Source organism: Podarcis raffonei, chromosome 2, assembly GCF_027172205.1.
Source record: "Podarcis raffonei isolate rPodRaf1 chromosome 2, rPodRaf1.pri, whole genome shotgun sequence".
Lineage (NCBI taxonomy): Eukaryota > Metazoa > Chordata > Lepidosauria > Squamata > Lacertidae > Podarcis > Podarcis raffonei.
The window spans coordinates 107,315,803-107,342,724 of NC_070603.1; the positions used below are offsets into that span (position 1 = coordinate 107,315,803).

Here is a 26,922-nt window from a genome sequence, read left to right on the forward strand (position 1 = left end):
ATGGCTAACTATCGAGAAGAAAGGCAAATGTCGCGATCCGCCCTGCGCTTTAAAGAGAAAGTGAGGCTGTCAAATCTAGATCTAACAGAGGCAGCCTGATATGAAACTGTAAAAGTAACACAAGGGGGAAAGTTTGGAATTAGCTGTCCATAGAAGACTGTTTGCTATATCCAAGTAATTTTTGTGGTTAGCTTTTATCCTTTCTGTAGGTGAACCTTTATGAAAATGTTTGTTATTTAATCGAGTGTCTGATAGGAAACCTAACCTTTGACCTATTGTAGCAGTTGATTCTACAGGTTAATTAAACACTTTGTACAATTGGTGCTTTTTTTTGCCATCCTGAATGAGATGGAGAAGGGACAGTTGTCGATGTGTCCCCAAAATACAGGGAAAAACAAAAACAAGTCAGCATTTCTCAATCACCCGTAAGTGCTGCATTCTGTCTGAATCCATTATTTGTTTCTACTGTATGAGTTTTTGCATCCCAGAAGGCAAACTCTTGGTTAATATAGAGGCGTTTAGAAAATTCCCACTATTATTTGTAGGGTTTTTTTGCGGGGGTGTGTGTGTGTGTATGTCCATTCGTAAGAAGAGCTTTGCTGAATCAGACCAATGGCTTCTCTAGTCCAGCATCCTGTTCTCAGATTGGCCAACCCAGACGTCTATGAGAAGCCTATGAGAAGCAGGGCCTGAGCATAATAACTCTTCACCACCTGGGATTCCTGGCATACTGCCTCTGACAGAGCAGGGAGAAAAAGGTAGGAGCCAGTGACGAGCAGCCTTAGCAATGAATTTGTCCATCAGTTAACTCTGTGCCGTGTCTTTCATCTCTCCTGAATCTGCCAATATCAGCTTCATTTAATGTCCGTACGTTCTGGCATCACGAGAGAAAGAGAAACTCCATCCACTTTCTCTGCACCGTGCATCATCTTACAAACTTCTATCGTGACTCCTCTTACTCGTCTCTGAAACAGGCTTAGGTTTTGTTCAGTTTTCCTCCATCCTCTTGATAATTTGTGTTTCCGTTTTCTGAGCCTTTTCCAACACTACAAAATCCCTTTGGAGGTGAGGTGCCCAGAACGGTACACAGTACTCTAAGTGCAGTTGAATACAGTCATACGGCCTCGGTCCAGTATACCTGAAGGAGCGTCTCCACCCCCATCATTCTGCCCGGACGCTGAGGTCCAGCGCCAAGGGCCTTCTGGTGGTTCCCTCATTGCGAGAAGCAAAGCTACAGGGAACCAGGCAGAGGGCCTTCTCGGTAGTGGCGCCCGCCCTGTGGAACGCCCTTCCAGCAGATGTCAAAGCGATAAACAACTACCTGACATTCAGAAGACATCTTAAGGCAGCCCTGTTCAGGGAAGTTTTTAACGTGTGATATTTTACTGTATTTTTGGTTTTTATGGAAGCCGCCCAGAGTGGCTGGGGAGGCCCAGCCAGATGGGCGGGGTATAAATAATAAATAATAATAATAATAATTATTATTATTATTATTATTATTATACCTCATGTTGCGTTCCGCTCTTCTTACGGACTTTTAGCTTACGAACGTGGCAAACCTGGAAGTGTTTACTTCTGGGTGCGCCACCTGTGCATGTGCAGAAGCGATCCGCGTGCTTTGTGCAAGTCACTCTAGTTGCGGACTTTTCTGGGTGCGAATGGCACCCCAGAACGGATTAAGTCTGCAACTAGAGGTACCGCTGTAGTCATATCATCATATTGGCAATTTTCTTTTTTCTTTTTGCAGTGATCCCTAGCATGGAATTCATGTTTTTCACAGCTGTCAGACACTGGATTGACATAATTGAACATCATCATCAGTCTCACTCTTTGTTAGTCACTGACAGTTCAGACCCTATGAGGATTTATGTTTAATTTAGACTTGTTGCCCCAATGTACTGGTATATCACTTGTTTACATCAAATTGCATTTGTCATTTTTCTGCCCATTTCTTCAGCTTGGAGAGATCTTTTCGGAGCTCTTCACCATGAATCTGATACTATCAGCCAGCTTAGCTACCACATGCCTAACTAAATTATCAACAAGTTAAAAAGCTCAGGTCCCAGTACCAATCCTTGGGAGACTTTCTACGTAATATTTTAAAAATTCTTTTAAAACTATTTATAGGCCACTCATCTGACTGGGTTGCCCCAGCCACTCTGGGTGGCTCCCAACAAAATATTGAAAACACAATTAAAAAAAACTTCCCTGTACAGGGATGCCTTCAGGTCTTCTAAAAGTCGTTTATTTATTTGACATCTGATGGGAGGGCGTTCCACAGGGTGGGCACCACTACCGAGAAGGCCCTCTGCCTGGTTCCCTGTAACTTCACTTCTTGCAATGGGGGAACTGCCAGAAGACTCTCGGAGGGGGACCTCAGTGTCTGGGCTGAACAATGGGGGTGGAGATGCTCCTTCAGGTATACAGGTCCCATTTAGGGCTTTAAAGGTCAGCACAACACTTTTAATTGTGCTCGGAAACATACATCCTTCCCTGGGAGAACTCTCATTTATTCCAATTCTCTGCTTCCTGTTTTCCAACCTGTTACTGATCTCACCAGGCGTCACCGTCCTCTTTGCCATGACTGCTAAGCTCACTTGGTGCCAGGAGCCTTTGGTGAGGTACATTGTCAAAAGCTTTTCCAAAGCCTTAAGTGCAAAATGTCAACTAGATGACCCCTATGGATATGCTGGTTGACCCTATCAAAGAATTCATGTAAGTCCGTCATGTAATCCTTGCAGAAGCCATGCTGGTTGTGCTTCAGCAAGACTTGTCCTATGTGCCTGGCAGTTTTTTAACAATACTGTCCACCAGTTTTCCTGGGTGTATGGTTATAACCAGCCATTGCATAACGCCCCTATTGAAAGTATTTCTCAAAAATAATCCCTGCAAAGTTGTGTTAGTACACGACGCCTTTCAGAATCGGGCCACAGTAATCCGTCTATCAAGGTTTTGATTTTGCGTTCACCCAAAAGTTCATTTGCAAGTTACAGTAACTGTGCAAGAGTCCTGATTCAGTCACTCCTTCTGCCTGATCATGGTCACTAAGTGTAGATGACTTTCTGTTTTTTACGGGGTTTAGATAAATTAATGGAGGATAGTTCTGTCAAGGGCTGTTAGCCACTAACTTCCATATACTGAGGTCCTGTAGACCTTGGAGCACCAAAAAGCAGAAGGATGGCCATCGCCCATCATTGGATGCTATAGTTGTGATTCCTGCATCTCAGGGGGGTTGGACTAGATGACCCTTGGTGTCCCTTCCAACTCTACAATTCTATGATAATGAACTTAATGGGGGCGTCTGGGAGGGCATGATGGCAGGCAGAGGAGTGTTGGATTAGGTGCGCTTTTCTGTCTGAACCAGCAAGGCAATCCTTTATTCCAGGCTTCCTCAACCTCGGCCCTCCAGATGTTTTGAGACTACAATTCCCATCATCCCTGACCACTGGTCCTGCTAGCTAGGGATCATGGGAGTTGTAGGCCAAAAACATCTGGAGGGCCGAGGGTGAAGAAGCCTGCTTTATGTGTTCAGCCAAGTGAGAATTGTGGACTGGATTCCCACAAAGTGCAGACCTGTTCTTTCAAAGCTTTTAGTGATGAATATGGGCGAAATATGTTGCCCAAGCTCCCATTATGTTTCACTGCTATTCTGTGCCTGTGTTCCTGCCCACTTTCATCAAGAGTATATCTACCAATAGACAGAGCACCCTCTGCCCTGTTTCTAAATGCAAGGATTTTCCCATTTTTTGATGATAGGCACAGCTCAACACACCAAGAATCTCCCCCTTAATGAATTGGGATGTTGTTCAGACAGGATCTCACAGGTATGCTTTGTGGACGATCTGGGGCTCTGGATTAGGATGTGTGCGTGTGAAATTTCACCTCCTCCACCCATCCTGTTACAGCATTTTATTTAGAGCACAGCAATGTGTATATGTAATTCACCCCCCCTTTTGAAAAAAAATAGGTGATGTGGTGTAACGATTTTAAAGCAAGCCTCGCTGTTGGAAGTGAGTGGAGAGTTCTAATAACTTAATCGACATAGTATCTAAGCATTTCCCTGGTGAATGAAATTTTCATTAAAAAATAAACAAACTAAGGTTTGCTATTGTGCAATCTGCCTTTTTGTACCCGTTTTATCATTTGTGTGTGTGTGAATCGCTCGGTCAGTCATGTTGTTAATGGCTCACTTCGCCATTTATTTTAAACATGGTTGAAATAGGAAGCATCAACTCTCCTTTTAAATTCTCGCCTGAGTATGTCGTTGTCACTTGTCTTCTTCCTGGAGGTCTGGGTTGTTGTGTTTTTAAAAAAGCTTTACATTTAATTTTGCTGCAGCGGGAGATTGGCCTCCATGCCTCCTTTCTTGCTAGGTCCTTCTGTTTGCTTCCTTTCCCTGTCTGCTTTGGGGCATGGTGGAAGCCCTGATGGCTATAGCAGCAGGACGAAGCAAGAAAACAGGCTGTTCTGGTGGCCTCATCTGCTACATCCGGTGTGGGGAACCTGTGGCCCTCCAGATGTTGCTGGACTACAACTCCCATCATCCCACGCTTGCTGAGGCTGACAGCGCTTGTCATTCAGCTGCATCTGAAGGGCCAGAGGTTCCATACACCTGTAGTATAGCAACACCTCCACATTTGCAAGCCAACATTTCTTCCAAGGCATCTCTTTCCACCATGATGATGAGATGGGATACTTTTGCCGGAGCGTTTGGGGTTATGTTTTCATGCAACATGTGAGGCGACGCTTCTCCTATAAATGAAGCGTACACTGAACAATATAAAGTAGAAGCACATCTGAATAGCTTTTTGCAGGAGCATCTCTTAATTGTTTGCCTTTGTCCATGAGGGTGCCATCCATGATAATAGAAGCTAAATGGAAATAAGAGAGTTATGTGTACATAGCCTGAATAATAATAATAATAATAATAATAATAATAATAATAATAATAATTTATTATTTATACCCCGCCAGGCTGGCTGGGTTTCCCCAGCCACTCTGGGTGGCTCCCAGCAGAATATTAAAAGCATAATAAAACATCAAACATTAAAAACTTCCCTAAACAGGGCTGCCTTCAGATATCGCCTAAAAGTCAGATAGTTGTTTATTTCCTTGACATCTGATGGGAGGGCTTTCCACAGAGTGGGCACCACTACCGAGAAGGCCCTCTGCCTGGTTCCCTGTCACCTCATTTCTCGCAGTGAGGGAACCGCCAGAAGGCCCTCAGAGCTGGACCTCAGGGTCCTGGCTGAACGATGGGGGTGGAGACGCTCCTTCAGGTATACCAATCCCTTTCCTGCCAAGATCCTTAACAAGATAGGCTTCAGCACTCAATGCGTCTGTTGTCAGAAGGACCAACATCTCAAAGACATAATGGTTTGTGCACATGTCTGCATCTGTACAAATGCTCCTTCCTGTGTCTTGTGCGGCTCATGCAGTAAAAAATTTAATCCTGAGTCCCCTGCAATAGCAAATGGGTTGGCCTTTGTGCATGCAACCCTTTACAAGAGGTGGCTAGTGTTTGGCTGGAACAAGCTCCTGTTCCTCCAAGGCAGATGGGAGCAGCTTGTGTCTCGCATGTCACCAGCTGTGTCGTGTGGCCTGCCGAGTGCTTGGGGAGCTGGCTGGCGGGCTGTGTGGGTCATAGTAAGTTTTGCAAGCTTTCCCAAGGGTTGCTGTTTCAGTCTTGAGCAAAGAGGTCTGGCACTCCGGCTGCCTGAGTTAGGTGAGCCAGAATCTGTCAGGTTTGGCCACGTACTGTAGAGCCCAGGGGTGGGGTGGGGGAACTTGTGGCCCTCCAGATGTTGGGATTTCAAATCCCATCAGCCCTATCCAGCACGGGCAATGGTCAGTGGTGATGGGGGGTTAAAGTCCAGCAATGTATGGAAGGCCGCAGGTTCCCTACAGAGCTAAAGTGTGTCAACAAAACTATAGCTTATCTAAGAACTGTAACGTATGGGATTTTTCGCATGTTTTGAGATGATTTCCAAATCAAGCACATTTCTAATGAAGTGACAAAGTTGCTAACATGTCCTACCAACGCAAGGATTTAAGGCCGCCCATTTTATCAGAATATTTTATTTATTTTATTTTATTTTTATAAACTAATTTGATTTTCCAGATTAGAATTTACATTCACATAACAGCATAATATATATAAAAGCGAGATTCCAAAGAATCTCCTGGACTTCCCTCTTCCCCTTTGTGGGGTCTTATTGTTAATCCTTTTCTTCTGCATCTTTTATAATAATCCAACTTTTTTATATCTCCATTATGTCCAAAGTTCATCGCTACACTACGAGTGTTATTCCAACTCCACTAACGATTTTAACAGTTTACAGTGGTTTTTAAGATAAACTATAAATTTCCCCCATTCATTATTAAAGTTTGGGTCTAGTCAGAATATCTTAAGGACTTAAGGAAATCATTGCTGGATCAGGCCAAAGGTTCATCTTGAAAGGGTTAATCTCAATACTATCTGCACCTAAGCTAACTTCTGCAGTTGTGGTTAAGCAGCTAACAAAACCGCAATTGCTTTAGCTCTGCAAGCTGGGAGCTACTTCCTCTTTGCAATTACTTGAGTTCTGCAAACCTGGAGCTGCTTTCTGCACATGCTCTCTGCTGCAGTAACGCAAGAGAAGAGCACACGAACAAGGGAAGGAGGGGGGCTTAGCTAGTCAGATAGCCATATGCCATATAAGGAAATAAGCTTAACCTTGCCAGCTGATTGGAGAATTTAAAGAGGTGGGAAGAGATGGGCAGACTCTCAGGTATAAAGATGCTTGTTTACTTGTATCGTGGTAGCCAGTCTTTGGAGAGGACTCCACTGGCTGCCTCTGCGCAGATCTCAATAAATCTCTTTTCTCTGACCAAGAAGTCTCTGGAATTGTTTTTCCCCTCTGGCCACGGGGTTGGCGGACCGCTGGACCTCCGGGTACTGCTAATCTAAGGCTTCATTTTGGGGGCTCGTGTCCGGGATGGGTCCCCACCCCACGAAAGGTGGACCGAGGGGCCAGACTCGACCGGGTGAGCAACCAGGACCAGCGCTCGCAATCTCCAGCGCGCACCCTGCCAGTTCGTAGGGGGAGATCGCCACGCTGTGCCTGAGCCGAGACACCCAGTCGGGAGAGAAAAGAGGACGGCCAAAGGAGGGGTCCGCAGCGGAACAGGTAAGCCCAAGGGAAAGGGCGTGGTAGGAAGCCCGATCAGCTTCCCCTGGCCGTGAGCAGTAGAGTGCCGCCAGAAAAGGGATAAAGGGTCTGGCTGTGAGCAGTAGAGTGCCGCCAGAAAAGGAACAAAGGAACTGGCCGTGGCAATAAGGTGCCGCCCCGCCAGACGGGAAAAGGGAAAAGGGGAAACAGAGGTGGCATTAGAGTGCTGCCAGTAAGGTTGGGGAAAGGGGAAACAGAGGGAAAATTATTTTGGTGTGTTTTGTGTGTTGCATGTTGGAATTATATTGGGGTGTGTTTTGTATGTTGCATGTCAGATACTCCAGTGGCTGAATTGTCAAGTGTGGGCCGGGGCTTAGCGTCCCCTTGGCCGAGCGATTGCAGGGCTGTGCATTTCTTGGCAACGCGAGTTCGCCAAGTCACAGTCTGTAGTGGTTGAAGTGTGAAAGGATCTTAAGCCCGGTTAGGAGTGGAGTATCTGAAAAATGGGGTCTGGGGCAAGCCAACGTAGTCCTCTGAAATGCTTTTTAACCAACTGGAAAGCAGCTACGAAGCATGATGATTGGGTTCAAATTGAGAAGAGAGAGGATGAGGACATTATGTGAGGTTGATTGGCCCACCCAAGGAACTAATTGGCCCTCGGAGGGCAGATTTAATTTGCAACTAATCAACCCACTATATCAAAATATCTTGAACGTCCACCCAGACCAGATCCCTTATATTTCTACCTGGAAAATCAATGTAGAAAAGAATCCACCGTGGCTGAAAGCCTGCCGAGGCGACGCCCCACAAAATACAATATGTGCAGTCCGACCGGCAGGGAAGTCAGAAAGGCCCCCCGGTGATACCAGATCCGGAAGGAGAAGAGGGGGAAGTCATTAAACCGCCGCCACCCTATGCTCCACCAACTGCCCCTCTAGCGAATCCCCCAGGCCCAGGGCCCCAGGACCAGGGAGGAGCCGGCCCTCAGCCTGAACCCTCCAAGGTTGATGAATTAGAGAGCAAAGAGGAAGAGGATGATGAGGAGTTTATGAAGGGACTAATTGAGTTAGCAAAGAAAGGAAAAAATGTGGACACAGTATCAGACAATTGAGATTGCAACAGTATGTACAACCCTATGCGAAAGAAGTGGATGTTAGTTCCCATTTGTTGGCAGCAGCAGGATGTTCCCCAACACAAGGGAAGAAATGGCAGAAGAAATGGATAGAAGCAGCAACCAGGGCGTCCCTCTATAAGTCCCATAAGGCACAGAAAAAGGGTGGGACTGCAATGATGCCTCTACGCAGAGTGTATGACCCACCAGGCCCCCCCCCCAGGACAGGGTGGGGAAGCACCACCATGCACTTATACAGTCCAACATGTGCCTTTTTCAAGTGCTGATGTGTGCAATTGGAGAAATTAGAACCCTACCTTTGAGGAGAACCCAGATGATATTGCCAACGCCCCATTATAAAGGCTGCCTTTGTAGCTCAGGCAGCGTCCGATATTCGCCAAAAAAAAAAAAAATAATCCAGAAGCCTGAGGGGTTCATCGACCATGGGCTGCAATGGATGTTGGAGTTAGCTCAAACCACTTACAATCAGAGAAATGAGGAAGCCCAGAGGAAAAAAAAAAGGAGAAGTATCAAACAAAGAAGTTGATGGCATTACAGGCTACCACACCCACCCCTCAGGAAAGAGGAAGTGCCCGGGGAGGAGGGCGAAGCCGTCTCGGACGGAATCAGTGCGCCATCTGCCGACAGGAAGGGCACTGGAAGAGAGAATGCCCTATTCTATTATTAGGAAGAGATTTGTTGGTAAAGTTGCAAGCCCAAATTACTTTTAAGCCATCGGGAGAAGCCACATTGTCCACTATGTCACTTGGGGAACTGGTTGTGGAGGCACCCCTGAGGGAGTACTGGCGCCTCATGATGGTAAAAGAAGAGGAGGGACCCATCCCCGCCAGTATTCTGGAACAAGTAAACCCCCCAGGAATGGCAAAGAATATCCCACCAATAATCGTGAAGCCCAAGCCATTTGTCAATCCTGTTGCAGTAAATAAGTATCCCATCCCACGAAGGGCGACTGAAGGAGTGTAGGTGCATCTAGAGCGACTGCTCCAACATAGGATCTTGAGGCAATGCCAATCATAGTGGAACACCCTTTTGTTACCAGTGAAGAAAGGAAGCAGGCTATTATCCTGATACCAGAACCAAAGAACTCCGTGGCTTTCTGGGGTCTGCAGGATTTTGTAGGATATGGATACCTAATTACAGCATCATTGCCAAGCCTCTACATGAGTCAACCAGAGGAACTGAGAGAGACCCCTTTGTTTGAAGCACAGAATAACAGCAAGCCTTCGTGGATTTGAAGAGGGCACTACAGCAAGCCCCAGCGCTTGGCATCCCAAACCCTGAGAAACCCTTTACTCTATTCGTGGATGAGGACCAAGGGACAGCGAAAGGGGTTTTGTGCCAAAAATTGGGAAGCTGGCAACAGCCAGTGGCATACCTATCTGAGCGCCTGACGCCTACAGAGCAAGGTTTACCGTCGTGCATGAGAACAGTTGTGGCAGTAGCCACCCTACTGAACAAAGCAGACAAATTTACTTTTGGCCAAGACACTGTTTGTGTGACCCCGCATGCAGTCCCAGCTTTGCTTGACATGAAGGGTACCTATTTTCTCTCCCAGGCTAAAATGAGAAAATGTCAAATGTTATTGCTGCACCCGCGTTTGAAGTTTCAGGTCACCACCGCCCTCAACCCAGCTACCCTGTTGCCGGTAGGAGAAGGTGAGGAACAGATGCACGATTGCATTGAAGTAATGAATGAAGAATATTTTAGCAGGCCTGACCTCAAAGATGAAGCAAACCCCCACTGGCCTTCATGGTTTGTGGATGGAAGCAGCTTTGTTAAGGCTGGACAGCGAAAAGCAGGCTATGCAGTGGTAGCCTTGGAAGACCTTGTTGTGGATTTCACTAAATTGCCCCGCTGTGGACCATACCGCTACCTGTTCGTGGCGATCTGCACGTATACAGGATGGGTTGAAGCCTGGCCTACCAGAACTGAAAGGGCGTGCAAGGTAACCAGGTGCCTGTTATAGAAGATCATTCCCCGCTATGGACTACCTAGGTCAATAGGATCTGACAATGGACCAGCCTTTGTCCACTCAGTTTTGCAATAACCCCCCATGCTAGTCAAAATGTGCAGTTTGATAATTATGTGCAGTCATTCTCCCGAGATTTTCTCTTTCTTAACAGGTGGACCCAGGCCCACTGCTGTTAAAGTTGCTGACCTCACCCCTTGGGTCCACCACACTTAAGTGAAGAAGGCTATTTTAGATTGGACAGTTACACCAAATCCTGATGATCCTCTGAAGCTAACCATCTCCAGAAGAGCGCCAGACAACTGCCCTGCTGGTGTCGTTCCGGACACTGACACTTCTATGCACGGCTGGACAAGTGGATGGGAGGGACGCCCGCGGGCAGCGTCCCCAACGTAGAGACTTTTTTCCCCAGCAAATTTTAAGGCACCGCCAGGACTTTTGATATTGGGGCCAGAACTCTTTGATATAGTCACTCCGTGTGTCAGGCCTCTGCAAGGGTGGATATATATTCCTGTGGGTATATGTTAATATATGTAGAGGGAGAAGCCCCTTTCGGATACAGTGTGTTGGGAAGAAATCATGAGAGTATTAAGCATCCACAAGGACAGGTGGGAAAATTGGTTAAGATAATAGGCTCCTCCTCAGAGAGGTGGGACACAACCTCCCAAGAAGCAAGGCAGCTGATAGAGCACGAGTATCAGTGGGCCCTTCAGCAATAAAATAGATATGTCCCAGATAATACTGTCAGCATTTCAGCCACCATTGATCACATGGAAACAATGATAGCCAGGAACCCGCTGAAAACTACAGGAGGTGATCTATGGGGTTGGTTATATTCCTGGCTGCCTCATGGCAGTTGGCTCAGGCATATTGTGGTATTATTAGCAAGGCCGCTATTAATCCTTTTGCTTCTTTGCCTCTGTATACCCTGCTTCGTGCAATGCTTACAAGGTGTGATGCAAAAAAAAATCATGGCCCTTATTGTTCTCCCCCAGGATTATAAACCCAAGAGACCAGGACGAACCTAGGAGATAGGTTGTCCAAAAGAAGAGGAGGGAATTGAAAGGGTTAATCTCAATACTATCTGCACCTAAGCTAACTTCTGCAGTTGTGGTTAAGCAGCTAACAAAACCGCAATTGCTTTAGCTCTGCAAGCTGGGAGCTACTTCCTCTTTGCAATTACTTGAGTTCTGCAAACCTGGAGCTGCTTTCTGCACATGCTCTCTGCTGCAGTAACGCAAGAGAAGAGCACACGAACAAGGGAAGGAGGGGGGCTTAGCTAGTCAGATAGCCATATGCCATATAAGGAAATAAGCTTAACCTTGCCAGCTGATTGGAGAATTTAAAGAGGTGGGAAGAGATGGGCAGACTCTCAGGTATAAAGATGCTTGTTTACTTGTATCGTGGTAGCCAGTCTTTGGAGAGGACTCCACTGGCTGCCTCTGCGCAGATCTCAATAAATCTCTTTTCTCTGACCAAGAAGTCTCTGGAATTGTTTTTCCCCTCTGGCCACGGGGTTGGCGGACCGCTGGACCTCCGGGTACTGCTAATCTAAGGCTTCAATCTCAGCTAGAATCCTGTTATCTCATAGTGGCCAATCTAGGGCTTTTGTGGAACACACAAACATCCACTTACGGTAATCTGTTAATGTTACCTCATAGTCCCATTAATATTTTTGGGATGGGTGACATGTACGACATGTATGCAGCCTGAGTTTGTATAACAGGGCAGCTCCTTACAGTCCTTACAGGCCTGCTTTCAGTGCAAACTCTGGCATGTTTTTTTAAAAATACTGTAAACAAATGAAATAAAAAACTCTTTTTCCTTGCATTCTCATCGGCGCATATGGCTGCACCTCCAGCATAGCGTATTCTCAGCATTCAGGCCCCTGCATGCTAATACTGTCCAAACAGAAAACCAGTGACCCTGTTTAAATGTGATACGAAGCATGTGGATCCCAGGTGCCTTAAAACACACAGAGAGGCCGTGCTTGACGTTGTGTGTTGTAAACCAGGCCTCATTTGGGCCTCTTGGTTTGGGCCTGTTAAGCTGCTGTAGCTTCTAGCCTCTGCCACAGATCTCCAGCATTTCCTGGCTCCATCCAGAGCTCAGCTGAGATTCTGCTTCTGTTGTTTTCCCCGCAAAGGTTGAATTTACTTTGGGGGAGGTGGTCGCAAAAAAGGGAGGGGAGAGAATAATTCCTTCTTTGCCACCAGAGGGCCTTGGCTATCGCTGAGGGAGGGCTTCGCTCTCTCACTCTCTCCTTTATTTCTTCTCAAAGATTTGAGCTTCCTGCGTCAGACGAAGCCGCTGCAGCTGCTTCCTTCACGAAATCATAGATTTGTAGAGTTGGAAGGGCAGGATCATCTAGTCCATGGGTAGGCAAACTAAGGCCCAGGGGCCGGATCTCGCCCAATCGCCTCCTAAATCCGGCCCGCAGACGGTCCAGGAATCAATGTGTTTTTACATGAATAGAATGTGTCCTTTTATTTAAAATGCACCTCTGGGTTATTTGTGGGGCCTGCCTGGTGTTTTTACATGAGTAGAATGTGTGCTTTTCTTTAAAATGCATCGCTAGGTTAATTGTGGGGCATAGGAATTTGTTCATTTCACCCCCTCAATATATAGTCCGCCCCCCCACAAGGTCTGAGGGACAGTGGACCAGCCCCCTGCTGAAAAAGTTTGCTGATCTAGTCCAACCCAATGCAATGCAGCCATCCCAGATGGGGATCGAACCAGCAACCTTGGTGTTATCAGCACCATGCTCTAACCAACTGAGCTATTTATTTCCTCGGTAGTTTCCTCCTGGGTCAGTGTAGGCCCTTGATAGAAGCCACACACAGTGGAGGTGGGAGAAGTGGTTGTGTGCCCTTAGCTGGAACAAGGAGCACCTCTCAAGACAGCCATGAATTCCTGAGCGAGAGAATCTGGGTAATCCATGACCAAACAAATACTTGGGGTTAGGTCAGGGTGCAAGCCACATTTCCTTAAGGGAAGGGGGCCTAGCTCAGCAGTCCTAGCATCATGTAGTGCACCGGTCTTCAGCTGGTGGGTTGGGACCTGCTAGTGGGTGGCAGTGGCCTTACCCAAGCTGGTTTGCAACAGCAGCACTACCCAGCATGCAGAACATACGCCGGAAGATTGAAGGAAGGGGTCCCCAAATGCATGTTTGGTGGGTCTGAAAGTGCTGAAAAGATGTGCAACAGAACTGCCTCTTCAAGAGAGGGAGACGCTCAGGTATGAATTGCACCACTCTACCTTCTTGGGGGTGCTATGGTTTTCCCAGTAGTGATGTATGGAAGTGAGAGCTGGACCATAAAGAAGGCTGATCGCCAAAGATTGATGCTTTTGAATTAGGGTGCTGGAGGAGACTCTTGAGAGTCCCATGGACTGCAAGAAGATCAAACCTCTCCATTCTGAAGGAAATCAGCCCTGAGTGCTCACTGGAAGGACAGATCGTGAAGCTGAGGCTCCAATACTTTGGCCACCTCATGAGAACAGAAGACTCCCTGGAAAAGACCCTGATGTTGGGAAAGATGGAGGGCACAAGGAGAAGGGGACGACAGAGGACGAGATGGTTGGACAGTGTTCTCGAAGCTACCGGCATGAGTTTGACCAAACTGCGGGAGGCAGTGGAAGACAGGAGTGCCTGGCGTGCTCTGGTCCATGGGGTCACGAAGAGTCGGACACGACTAAACGATTAAACAACAGCCACAACAACCTTCTTGGGGGTAAGAAACTGGGCTGTGTGCAGGCACTGTTTGGAAGCATCTGCGGCTGCATACACACGCCATACGTTCAAATCCCATCTCCCCGCAAAAAACCCCTACAATTTCCAGTACTACAGTTCCCAGGGTTTTTGAGGAGGCGCTTCAGACGTCGCGACGCGCCTGCAGCAGCTGAATGAATGGGGCGAGGTATCCACGGCTGCGGCCACCAGATGGCTCTCGCTATTGCAGTCGCCCGCCGTCCCGCTCTCCTTCCTTGCTTTCTCCACTTTTGCTTTTGAGGTGGGGCTTCCCAGGTTAGGCGATTATGCTGCTTCCTGTCACCACTCCTCTGCCACACGGCGACCCCCAAACCCGAGCAGCGCAGCCCATCGACGGCTGCGCCTCCGCCTCGGATGGAAGCGATCGTGCGCGCAGGAGAGGAGGAGGAGGAGAAGCCTTGATCTCGCCGCCGCACCTGCGCTGCGCCGAGGCGCTGCTGCGCTCCTGGATGCCCGGGCCAAGGAGCAAGGCGCCGCCCCGATCGCCTGCCTTCTTCCACCCCAGCCCTCTGCGGGATCGATGCCTGGAGGATCGCCGCCTCTGCAGGGCTCTCGCCCGGAGGTTTCCTTCCGCGAGCTCCAGGCACCGATCCGCTGACGGCGCCGGCGAAAGGGGCCCGCCCACAGCAGGACGGGAGAAAGGGAAAGGCATCGCAGAAAAGCGAAAGCCACGCCTTGTCCCTTTTGACTGGTTCGAGTCCCTCTCTCCCTTCGCGGAGGCTGTCAGAGTAAGCGCGGCTTCTCTCTCCCCGTCTGGGCTGCGTCTCATTCACAACAGTGTGCTGAATGCAGAGGGAAAGGGCACGTCTCTGCTCTGTCCCTAGGCGCAGCGTCAAGTTCAGGCTCTGAGAGGGTCGCTGTGCCTTTAAGAGTTGCACGGAAGGCAGAATTCCGTCAGGTGCAGCTCTCTCCACCCCCCCCCCCACCCCGCACGCGGGAGCAGCTGCTGCATCTGGTGGAATTATCCCTTCTGCGGGGCTGTTAAAGGGGCAGGAGCCTTTTCCCGGCTTGGGTACCCTGCACAGAAGTGGCAGCCCTGGCAGTGGCAGTGGCTTGGACCAGATGGCATGGGGTCAGGGTCAAAGGAGGGGAAAGAGTTGGTTGATCGCAGAGTACAGCTGCCACCAGTTTTATTTAGGCTGGCCTCAACCAGAGCCAGGGCTTTTTTGGCTGTGGCTCCAATCTGGTGGAACGCTCTGTCACAAGAGACTAGGGCCCTGCGGGACTTGACATCTTTCCGCAGGGCCTGCAAGACAGAGCTGTTCCACCAGGCCTTTGGCCAGGGCGCAGCCTGACTCCCTCCTTTGGCAATCTTCACAGAACTCTAGCCCAATGGTTGCCATTAATTTGATTTGAACTGATTTTATAATGAACTGATTTTAGAATGTTGTATTCTTTTACTGTTGTTAGTCGCTCTGAGCCCGGCTTTGGCTGGGGAGGGCGGGATATAAATAAAATATTATAATTATTATTATTAGTCCCTTCCAAAACCCCTCTGTCTTTCACAGTTCCTGTGATGGGCAGATGTCAAAGCAGATGAATGCCAATGGCTAGGGCCATAGCTCAGAGCATATACTTGCATGCAGATGGCCCCAGCTTCAGTCCTCAGGTAGGGCTGGGAAAGACTGGGAGACTCTGGAGAGCCGTCTGCCAGTCAGAGTAGACAATACGCAGCTAGAATGGACCGATGGAATAAGATAGTTTCCTACTATGTGGCAGAAAATTGTGCCCATTGGATTCCTGCCTGACATGCAACTGCAGAATGCGCAGGAGCTGGATTTTGTGTGTGTGCTCTTTTAAATAAAAGGGGTAACCTTCCTATAAATGTCCAGTAAGGTCAAAGTGGGAAAGGCTTTGCTGAAGAAATGGGCTTGAGAAAAAGACAGTTTTAAGGTGCAGATGTGAGATTGAGATGGAGAACATTGTGGCCCGCTCAATGCTATGGGACCTCAACTCTCATCATTTCTTTCCCCCTTCATTTCTTTCTTTATACTTTTCAAGTTTATACATTTCACTAATTTTATACGGGCCACATGTTCTCCTGCAATGATTTTGCAAAGTTTTTTGCAGATAAAATCGCTCAGATTCGGGAAGAAGTAGACTCCACCGTGGGAGCAGAGCCGGGGCGGGAGAGTGCTAGAGTTCTGTCTAGTCAAGTTGAGTGGGATCAATTCCAATCTGTTACCTCCGAGGATGTGGACAGGCCGCTTGGACGAGTGAAACCAACCACCTGTCTCCTGGATCCTTGCCCATCCTGGCTTATAAAAGCTAGCCGGGAAGGACTGGGCGATGGGCTTCGTGGGGTGGTGAATGCTTCCCTCCGTGAGGGAGCCTTCCCAGACCCGCTGAAAGAGGCGGTTATTAAACCGCTTCTTAAAAAACCATCTTTAGATGCGGCCACGATGGCCAACTATCGCCCAGTCTCAAATCTTCCATTCTTGGGCAAGGTGATTGAGCGAGCGGTTGCCGAACAACTCCAGGCACGCCTGGAAGAAGCGGACCATTTGGATCCCTTCCAGTCGGGATTCAGGCCTCATCATGGGACTGAAACTGCCTTGGTCGCACTGGTTGACGATCTCCGGCGGGCTAGGGACAAAGGTGAGAGCTGTTTCCTAGTTCTGCTGGATCTCTCAGCGGCGTTTGATACCATCGACCATAACATCCTTCTGGACCGTCTTGAGGGGCTGGGAGCTGGGGGCACTGTCATACAGTGGTTCCGCTCCTTCCTCCTGGGCCGTGTTCAGAAAGTGGTGGTGGGGGATGAGTGTTCAGACCCCTGGGCTCTCACTTGTGGGGTGCCTCAGGGTTCTGTCCTCTCCCCCATGCTTTTCAACATTTACATGCAGCCGCTGGGAGAGATCATCAGGAGGTTTGGGCTGGGTGTTCATCAGTATGCGGATGATACCCAGCTCTACCTCTCTTTTAAATCAGAACCAGTGAGGGCGGTGAAGGTCCTGTGTGAGTGTCTGGAGGCGGTTGGAGGATGGATGGCGGCTAACAGATTGAGGTTGAATCCTGACAAGACAGAAGTACTGTTTTGGGGGGACAGGAGGCGGGCAGGTGTGGAGGATTCCCTGGTCCTGAATGGGGTAACTGTGCCCCTGAAGGACCAGGTGCGCAGCCTGGGAGTCATTTTGGACTCACAGCTGTCCATGGAGGCACAGGTCAAATCTGTGTCCAGGGCAGCTGTTTACCAACTCCATCTGGTACGTAGGCTGAGACCCTATCTGCCTGCGGACTGTCTCGCCAGAGTGGTGCATGCTCTGGTTATCTCCCGCTTGGACTACTGCAATGCGCTCTACGTGGGGCTACCTTTGAAGGTGACTCGGAAACTACAACTAATCCAGAATGCGGCAGCTAGACTGGTGACTGGGGGCAGCCGCCGAGACCATATAACACCGGTCTTGAAAGACCTACATTGGCTCCCAGTACGTTTCCGAGCACAATTCAAAGTGTTGGTGCTGACCTTTAAAGCCCTAAACGGCCTCGGTCCAGTATACCTGAAGGAGCGTCTCCACCCCCATCATTCTGCCCGGACGCTGAGGTCCAGCGCCGAGGGCCTTCTGGCGGTTCCCTCATTGCGAGAAGCAAAGCTACAGGGAACCAGGCAGAGGGCCTTCTCGGTAGTGGCGCCCGCCCTGTGGAACGCCCTTCCAGCAGATGTCAAAGCGATAAACAACTACCTGACATTCAGAAGACATCTTAAGGCAGCCCTGTTCAGGGAAGTTTTTAGCGTGTGATATTTTACTGTATTTTTGGTTTCTATGGAAGCCGCCCAGAGTGGCTGGGGAGGCCCAGCCAGATGGGCGGGGTATAAATAATAAATTATTATTATTATTATTATTATTATTATTATTATTATTATTATACATTTCACTAATTTTATGCATTTCACTAATTTAACCATCATTTTGACATTTCAAAACTTCACTTCCTTCCCCCTCTTTCTGCGGTTCCCTAAATTTGTTTTTAATATCTTCTGTCTATCCAAGTTAACTTAATTCACTCATTTATTCATCTTCCTTAAATATATACTCTTATGAAACGGCAGGTTATTACAACAATCCTGTCAATGTTTTTATCTGTTTACAATTTATCTGTAAGTATTTCAATAAATCATTTCCATTCTTTTGCAAAACCAAAAAAAAAAGAAAGAATAAAATTGTTACCTTGATTTCTTATTCTTCCGTTAAGTTTCACCATTTCTGCCTATTGCATAAGTTTCCGTATCCATTCTTCCTTTTGCTGGGACTTCTGCTTCTTTCCATTTTGGGGCGAGTAACATTCTTGCCGCTGTAGTAGCATACATGAATAAGTTTCTATACATTTTAGGTAGTACTGTTCCTATAGCTCCCATCATCCCTAACACCATTGATAACTGCTGGCTGATGGGGTCCCAGAACATCTAGAGGGGAGTAGGTTCTTAATAATAATAATAATAATAATAATAATAATAATAATAATACAGTGGTACCTCTGGTTAAGTACTTAATTCGTTCCGGAGGTCCGTTCTTAACCTGAAACTTTTCTTAACCTGAAGCACCACTTTAGCTAATGGGGCCTCCAGCTGCCACCACGCCGCCGGAGCACGATTTCTGTTCTCATCCTGAAGCAAAGTTCTTAACCTGAAGCACTATTTCTGGGTTAGCGGAGTCTGTAACCTGAAGTGCATGTAACCTGAAGTGTCTGTAACCAGAGGTATAGTAATAATAATAATAATAATAATAATAATAATAATATTTATACCTCGCCCATCTGGCTGGGTTTCCCCAGCCACTCTTAGTGGCTTCCAACAAAGTATTAAAATACAGTGGTCTAACATTAAAAGCATCCCTAAAGCTCCATCCTTGATGCGAGCCATAGGTAACATGTGAACAGCTCTCTCTCTCGCTCTCTGTTTATCTGAACAGGTGATGGGACTACAAGAAGGACTCTAGGGGGACTGTTCCAGTGAAACCTAAGTGAGATGCCTCCCAAAAGATCAAAAGGGAAAACGCCTCAGGCCTCAGGTCAGAATAGGCGGCCGAAGGGTCGTCGGGCGTCGGATGACCAGGAGCATAGCCGCCTCCTGTTGGAGGGAAAGGGGGCTGGCCCCCCGGATAAGAAGGCGAGGAAGCGCAAAGGCCTCGCTGCCCCGCAGAGGACCTGCTCCGGAGAGAACCCCAACATCTGCACCGAGTGCGGGCAGACCTTTGCGCAGAGCTCGGACCTGCTCAACCACCAGAGGATCCACACGGGGGAGAAGCCCTTCAGGTGCCTGGACTGCGGGAAGATGTTCAGCGTGAGCTCCAACCTGAGCCGCCACCAGAGGATCCACACGGGCGAGAAGCCCTACCTGTGCTCCGAGTGCGGGAAGAGCTTCACCGACAAGTCGACTTTGGTCCAGCACGTCCGGACGCACACCGGCGAGAAGCCCTACCAGTGCATCGACTGCGGGAAGACCTTCAGCCGCAGCTCCCACCACAAGCGCCACCTGAAGAGCCCGCCGGGCAAGCAGCCGGGCAAATGTAGCCACCCGGAGAGCTCCCCCACCGACAAGGCCTCGCCTCCGGGCAAAGCCAAGAAGGCCAGGGCCTCGAAGAAGCAGAACTCTCCCTTCGAGATCCCCCACACGTGCGCAGAGTGCTGGCAGAGCTTCAACCAGACCTCGGACCTGGTCAAGCACATGCGCATCCACACCGGAGAGAAGCCCTTTGAGTGCAACCACTGCGGGAAGTGCTTCAACGTCAGCTCCAACCTGATCCGCCACAAGCGGATCCACACGGGCGAGAAGCCCTACACCTGCTCCGACTGCGGGAAGAGCTTCACCGACAAGTCCACCCTCACGCAGCACAACCGCATCCACACGGGAGAGAAGCCCTACACCTGCACGGACTGCGGGAAAAGCTTCAGCCGCAGCTCCCATCACAAGAGGCACCAGCGGATTCACGCCGGAGAGAACCCCGTCTCTTTCCTGCCCCTGTGGCCTTACCCTAACCAAATGTACTGACGGTGACTCTTAACTATGCCGGTGTGTCGTTTGGCGGACAATATTTTTTGGGGGGGGATCTCTGGCCCGGCTGCACCCCAAACGTGACCTTGCAGCACCAAACACTTCCCTGTTTTTTGTTATCACCTTCACTTGCTCCTGCAGCGGCAGATCACCAGATCCACCCTGGCCGGCCAAGCAGATCCCTGACATTCCACAACAGAACTGAGAGCGAACTTGAACCCCCAGCTCTCCCAACTCAGAAATCTGTCTCGAGTAATTTGGTGGATGTGATCGGAGCTCGTTCATAAGGGCTTTTCTTTCCTACTTCTCTTCTCTAAAGCACCACCTGCTTTGGGTCCTTCCTTTAAAGTACCCTCTTTTATTTAATATCATCTAAGATGTGCAGGTTATAGGTTTTTTTAAATATAAAAAACTCAGTTAATAGCAATATTATTGCAATGTAATAAACAAGTCACGATGCATGTGGTTTTCGTATTTATAACCAGCGTTGCAGTCCTGAACAGGCAGCGTCGTGTTGGTGAGCTTATTAAGAGCGTAGGAAGTAGATGAAGAATTTCTGCAAAGCGATTCACTTACAGTGCCCTCTTACACATGTCTTTCCCCCCACCCCAACAGAGCTCAATGGGACTTACTCTGCGCAAAGTGTGCGTTAACGTTGCTGCTTTAATGCTTAAGTGGCTTTGAGTTGCTGGCATCCATCTGTCTCGAGAAGCAATGGAGTGCACCTCCGAGGTGTGTGTGTATGTGAAGTCAAACAGCTGTCGTAGCAGCACCAAAGTGGCTGTCCAGAGGCGCAAGCCTGAGCAGTGTGTCTGGAGGTCCTGCGCTGCCCAGATAACAAGACTCCCAGTCTCTCGGCCCCGCTGATGTTCTCCAAAGGAAAGCAGAGCAATATGTTGGGCAGCAGCTTGGCCGCAGGCAGCGGTGGAGCAAGCCAATTGGGGGACTGGGGTGGAGGGTGTGTCCTGTGCCCTGGGGCGGGGCCAGCCACCCGAGGGGGTGGGGCCAGCCAGGGCAGGACGTTCTGTGGGGCCTCCGAGGAGTCTGCCTGCCTCCTTCCGCTCAGTCGCCCTACAGCTGAGGAAGAGGTGGCAGGTGGACCATTTGGGGCAGCGCAGAGCCTCCGGGCGCCCAAGTCACTGCGTCACTCCCCAGAGAGACGCATGGCTCGGGCATGCTGAAGACCCTACGGTGAGTGCCGCCCGGAATTTTGTCACCCCCCTCAGTGGTGACACCCAGGGTGGCCCGCCCCCACCGCACCCCCCTTCCTCCGCCCTTGGCTGCAGGAGTTGCCGGAAGGAAGGCTCCATCCAGTCTCTCCACTCTGGATTTGTTCAGGGTTTACTCCTTAGCCTTTTCTTCTTCTGAAGATGTCCCACAAGGCAGCGGAGGTTTAGGATTAAGAGTTTTCCTTCCCCTAGGAGGGCTACCTTCTTGGGTTGACGAGCCCCATGTGCTCCTCACTTCCCTTTGCAGCGGTTCTCAACCTGTGGCTCCCCAGATGTTGTTGGACTACAACTCCCATCATCCCTGAGCTCTGGCCTTGCTAGCTAGGGGTGATGGGAGTTGTAGTTCAACAACATCTGGGGAGCCACAGGTTAAGAAAGGCTGCTTTACAGCATGTGCAGAAACCGCCTTCTTGACCATGGGACCCACTCTTAGTCTCGTCCGCTCAATCTGCCACAGCCTTGTCTTCACCCGCAGGGGAAGTCCCTCACTCACCAATCTTGGGGACAACCCAGCGACTCGGCCTGAGGGCTGTCTTGCTGGTGGGGCAGACAGAGGGTGCGGCTCATGCCAGAGCTGGTGCTCTTGCCTTCCAATATCTGCAGCTGCCTCCGTCTGCCTACTGTAGGCTTGGCCTGTTCTGTTCTTATGTGGACAGAGGGGGCAGGGAGAGATGTATTGGGGTGTGTAAGTGTAGGAAACTGCTGTTTGCGCGGCTGAAATGCAGCCTGTTATGAATTTACTTCCCCATCCACTCTTGTCTCTGCTCCTGCCTCTGGGGAGATGGCCATGGGGGAATGCCACCCTCAGGTTGAAAAAGCCCCCTCCCCACCTACCACCTGCGCAGGAACAAAAGGGATTGAGAAGAAATGGCTGCATGTGGGGGGAACAATTTGGAGTGGAACCGAAAGAGGATAGTAGTTTCAGTTTTGTGCCACCATCAAACTGCTGAGGAAAGTTTGTTCCTTCTAACCCTGTCTTTGCAGAGCATTTGTTATTGTGGAAATAGCACCGTGTTCCTCAGCTATAGCAACAGCGGGTGCCCCGCAACAATAAGGTGAGCTGACGGGGAGTGGGCGAGGGGGTAGGAAATAGGTTATAAAAAAAACCTTCCTTTTGCAAAGTTTCATGAGTATGGGAATTCGCCTCAATTGGAGACAAAGGCCTGGCTGAGAGATTCTCCCTCTGAAAGGTTCAGGCGACACACCTTCCCAAGCGAGAATTGCTTTATTAAGATTTCCTGGACAAACATCAGACTGACCAAAAAAAATCACAGATGATTGTGATCTGAATATCTGTTGTCCCCTTGGGATCCGACATTTCCTTATTTATTTTTACCTTCATTATTGGAGCACAAACTTGCATCATTATTATTTTTTAAAGACTCTGCAAACCAAATGCAGATACCACTGATGGAGCTCTCCTCCAGGAGTGTTTCTGGCTTCCTACCCTATCTATAATCCCATTACTGTTTTAAGAGTAGGATTTGCCTGGCCACTGGCCAGTTCTCCATTGGAGAATATTGAAAGGGCCTTGGAAATGTAAGTTGTCCCTTGGTTCCCTCTGCCACCAGCAGGGTCATATTCATGTCATTGTTCATTGCATTTCTAGTCCACCTTTCTGCTAAGGAGCTCCAAGCAGTGGACGTAGTTCTCCTTCTCCCCACTGTATCCGTACAACAACCCTGTGAGGTGGGTTAGGCTGAGAGGCAGTGACTGGTCCAAGGTCACCCTGAGAGCTTTATGGCAGAGTGGGGATTTGAACCCCAGTCTCCCAGGTCCTAGTCCGACACACTAACCATTACCCCACACTGGCTTTCATAATCACCTTGTCGCCCATATACATGGTACAATCTCTGGTTACCAGAATGCTCTCACCTACACGCAAAGAGTAGAATTCATTATTGCTTGTCTCGTTGAGTAACCCTTGGTAAGCTTCCAGTTAAACATCATTTAAAAGGGGCTACAAACATCTTCTTTTTCAAATTAAAACAAACGAAGAAAAAGTGAAGAGTCTCCAAAAATGGAAAGATGCAGCACACCGGATAGGGTGATTAAACCTGTGTTTAACCTGGGTGTCTCTTGTGTTTATGGAACTACTTAAAAGGTGAAGGGACCCCTGACTGTTAGGTCCAGTCACGGACGACTCTGGGGTTGCGGCGCTCATCTTGCTTTACTGGCCGAGGGAGCCGGTGTACAGCTTCTGGGTCATGTGGCCAGCATGACTAAGCCGCTTCTGGCGAACCAGAGCAGCGCACGAATCCCCGCGACGGGGTGAGATCCCATTGTTCGGTCCCTGCTCCTGCCAACCTAGCAGTTTGAAAGCACGTCAAAGTGCAAGTCGATAAATAGGTACCACTCCGGCGGGAAGGTAAACGGCGTTTCCATGTGCTGCTCTGGTTTGCCAGAAGCAGCGTAGTCATGCTGGCCACATGACCCGGAAAAACTGTCTGCAGACAAATGCTGGCTCCCTCGGCCAGTAAAGCGAGATGAGCGCCGCAACCCCAGAGTCGGCCACGACTGGACCTAATGGTCAGGGGTCCCTTTACCTTTTTCAGACTTGAGCTCCTGCAGAAGCTCTTCCCACACTCAAGGCACCGACAAGGCTTTTCTCTCTTGCGAGTTCTTTTGTGTTTAGTCAGATTGGAACACTTTGAGAAGCTTTTCCTGCATTCGGTGCCAACGTTGGGCTGCTGTTTGCTGTAGGCCTTCTGAGGCATGGTGGGAATCTCCTGCTTATTTACCCTGTTGCCATAGTTCTGTCGCTGCACTTCCACTTTATTCTTCAAGGACTTCCTCAGCACAGGTGTCTGAGAGATGCTCCTCTGGGCCCTTCTTGGAGACATCTCTGGTGGCTTCCCTCAGTGTCAAGGTGCTTATTGTTTGCAGGCTTCTTCACTGAACTGGAGATGATGGCGCTCACTGCCCATATTTGGAAGATGAACCACAGGAAACGGATACAGCTGGCCCAAGAACAACAGATACAAGTCATTATTTAGCTGTTGTGGGACTCTGGCTCCCATCAGCCATTGGTCAGGGTTGATGGAGACATGGAATGTCCAACTACATTCTAAATTTGACTGTGGCTCCCATCATCCCTGACCACTGGCCGTGCTGGCTGGGGCTGATGGGAGCATGGAGTCTAACAACATCTGGATGGCCACTCAGGTCACCCATCCCTGTAATTAACAAAATGGGACCTGCTCAACAACGTTAAGAGTTGTGAGGTGTTAAAAACAAACAGACAGTCTGTACCACATAGGACTGCAGCCTGAAGATTAAATTTTGGGAAGCTCCCTGTGCAAAAATCTCCTTGTGAGCAGAAATCTATCACGACAGCAGGGGGCCTTCTCAGTGGTGGCCTGTGGAATGCCCTCCCATCAGATGTCAAGGAAATAAACAACTACAGTGGTACCTCGGGTTAAGTTACAGGGAACCAGGCAGAGGGCTTTCTTGGTGGTGGTGCCTGCCCTGTGGAACGCCCTCCCTTCAGATGTCAAGGAAATAAACAACTATCTGACTTACAGTCGTATCTCGCGTTAAGAACTTAATTCGTTCCGGAGGTCCATTCTTAACCTGAAACTGTTCTTAACTTGAAGCACCACTTTAGCTAATGGGGCCTCCCGCTGCCACTGTACGATTTCTGTTCTCATCCTGAAGCAAAGTTCTTAACCCGAGGTACTATTTCTGGGTTAGCGGAGTCTGTAACCTGAAGTGTCTGTAACCTGAAGCATATGTAACCCGAGGTACCACTGTATCTGACTTTTAGAAGACACCTGAAGGCAGCCCTGTTTAGGGAAGTTTTTAATGTTTGATGTTTTATTCTGTTTTTAATCTGTTGGGAGCCTCCCAGAGTAGCTGGGGAAACGCAGCTGGATGGGCAGGGTATGTATGTATAAATCATCATCATCATCATCATCATCATCATCATCATCTTAATAATCTTTCTCCATTTTGACCTGCAGGGGCAGTATTCAAGTGCCCCCCCCAACTTCAGCGAGAAGTAGTAGAGTCTGCTCTAGTACTAGTCCCATCTCCTTCTGTTTCATAGGCCGGCCGGCCTGGTTTGTGGCCACTTTTTGGCTGCTGGTGTCAGGGGACTGCCATCGGAACAGGGAAGGGAGGCAGAGGGGCAGCTGGGTTACAGGGAACCTCCAAAAATCTTGAGAAGCAGTTCCTCTTCCTGTGGTGGGGAAAGCCACACCTCCCGAGTAAAGGAAGGGAAAAGGCTAGAGGAGGATGCTGGGAGCCTCGGCACCACTCCTTGCCAAGCCCACCTTGCACAGAGGTGTAAAACACAAAGAAGGAAGGAAAAGGCTGGGGGTGACTAAGCTCTTATGTTGGGGGAGGACCCGGAAATGACCACTCCCGGATTCTGTTAGCGTTTGAGGCAGCCATGAACTGATGGCTCTGCACTGTAAATAGTTTTTCACCAAAATAAAACCTGTTAAAGACAGGTCGGAGTCCTGCCTGGTTACTCACGAGCAACCACCACTGACATCTGGCCTGGCGGATGTGACGGATCACAGTTGCGTTAGCCTCTCAGTATCTGTTTCTATTTGCTACTAGGCCCTGCAACCCCCCCCCCCCCCGCTTCCCTTCCTGTATTATGATACAGGGCTTGCAAGGCATAAGGGGTTTAGCCTAAGGTTCAGCAGGAGGAGTCTCCCCTTCCTAAGTGATTTTTTTTAAAAAGAGAGCTTTCTTTCCTGTTGCTGTCGCTTCCTTTGAGGACTCATGGAGGAGAAGACTATCAATGGTTACTGTGGTGATCATACAGGGCCCCCCGGACGTTTGACGGTCTATTGACCTTGTGCCACCCCTGCGATTGCTTTTTCCGCTGCCACCACCCCGTATCTCACGGGGACACACGGAGTCCAGTCAGTTGTTAACATTAACAAATAATCAAGTTTATTTTTTAAATGCAGGAACAAGCTTATGGTTACAGTTAATTTTTCTTGGCAGTTTCTTAATCTTAGTTCCTAACAACTTCAAACTGATTATCCCCAACTATCTATTTGACTCCACCCAACAATTCCTCTCACTCTCTCACAACACACGGCCTATTCCTCCTCTTCCTTCTCCAATTCCCAAACCTCAACTGACTTTCAAAACCTCCCACTCTAACTTTTACTCCCCCCTTGCATTCCCACTGGCCAATCACATTCTCACTCATTTAACCCTTTCCTAACGACCCACCTGGGAGGCAAACGCCACAGTTACATTAATCCGAAAGCATAGCTCCGCATCCCAGTGGCTGGATATCGCAGGAATCCTGGAATTGTAAAGTTGGAAGGGAATCCGAACATCAACTAGTCCAATCCCTGGCAATGCTGGAATCTCAACACGCGGTCCCCCGTCCAGTTTGAAACCATACCAGACCCTGCTTAGCGTTGCAAATGCGCTAGTGGTTTTATCGCTGCACCAGGAGAGAGTTCCCTTGCCTTCAGGTCCTGCTTGCAGCATCCCCTCCGGAATCTGGCTGGCCACTGGGAGAGCAGGGTGCTGGACTAGACAAGCCACTGGCCTGATCCAGCGTTGCTCTTCTTACCTCCTTATTCCCCTTTATCATTTGCTATCTCAGCCACTTCTTCTTCTGCTGCTGTTCCCCAACCTGCAACGGCAGGCAGGGAGACTCTGAGCCTCAGCACCATTTCAGCAGGCAGGGCAAACAGCTGTATGA

General features: G+C 49.1%; 2 protein-coding genes across 3 annotated transcripts in view; both read left to right on the forward strand.

Annotated features, from left to right (window-relative positions):
• The window catches only part of LOC128408577 (zinc finger protein OZF-like), a 5,345-nt gene extending 5,027 nt beyond the window's left edge, over nucleotides 1–318 (forward strand). For both annotated transcript variants that reach the window (XM_053378523.1, XM_053378524.1), the window contains exon 2: nucleotides 1–318. This exon is cut by the window's left edge and continues 2,858 nt beyond it. The gene's annotated coding sequence lies outside the window, so the exon portion shown is untranslated.
• A 14,324-nt stretch (nucleotides 319–14,642) lies between these two features.
• LOC128408580 (zinc finger protein 501-like) lies at nucleotides 14,643–20,472 on the forward strand. Its single transcript, XM_053378528.1, has 2 exons — nucleotides 14,643–14,749; nucleotides 18,932–20,472. Exon 2 carries the CDS (start codon nucleotides 18,988–18,990, stop codon nucleotides 20,008–20,010), a length of 1,023 nt encoding a protein of 340 aa, XP_053234503.1. The 5' UTR covers nucleotides 14,643–14,749; nucleotides 18,932–18,987; the 3' UTR covers nucleotides 20,011–20,472.
• The last annotated feature ends 6,450 nt before the right edge of the window (nucleotides 20,473–26,922 follow it).

Excerpts from the sequence above, each read along its gene's own strand:
- LOC128408580 (XM_053378528.1), top strand. The coding sequence starts at position 18,988 with ATGCCTCCCAAAAGATCAAAAGGGAAAACGCCTCAGGCCTCAGGTCAG.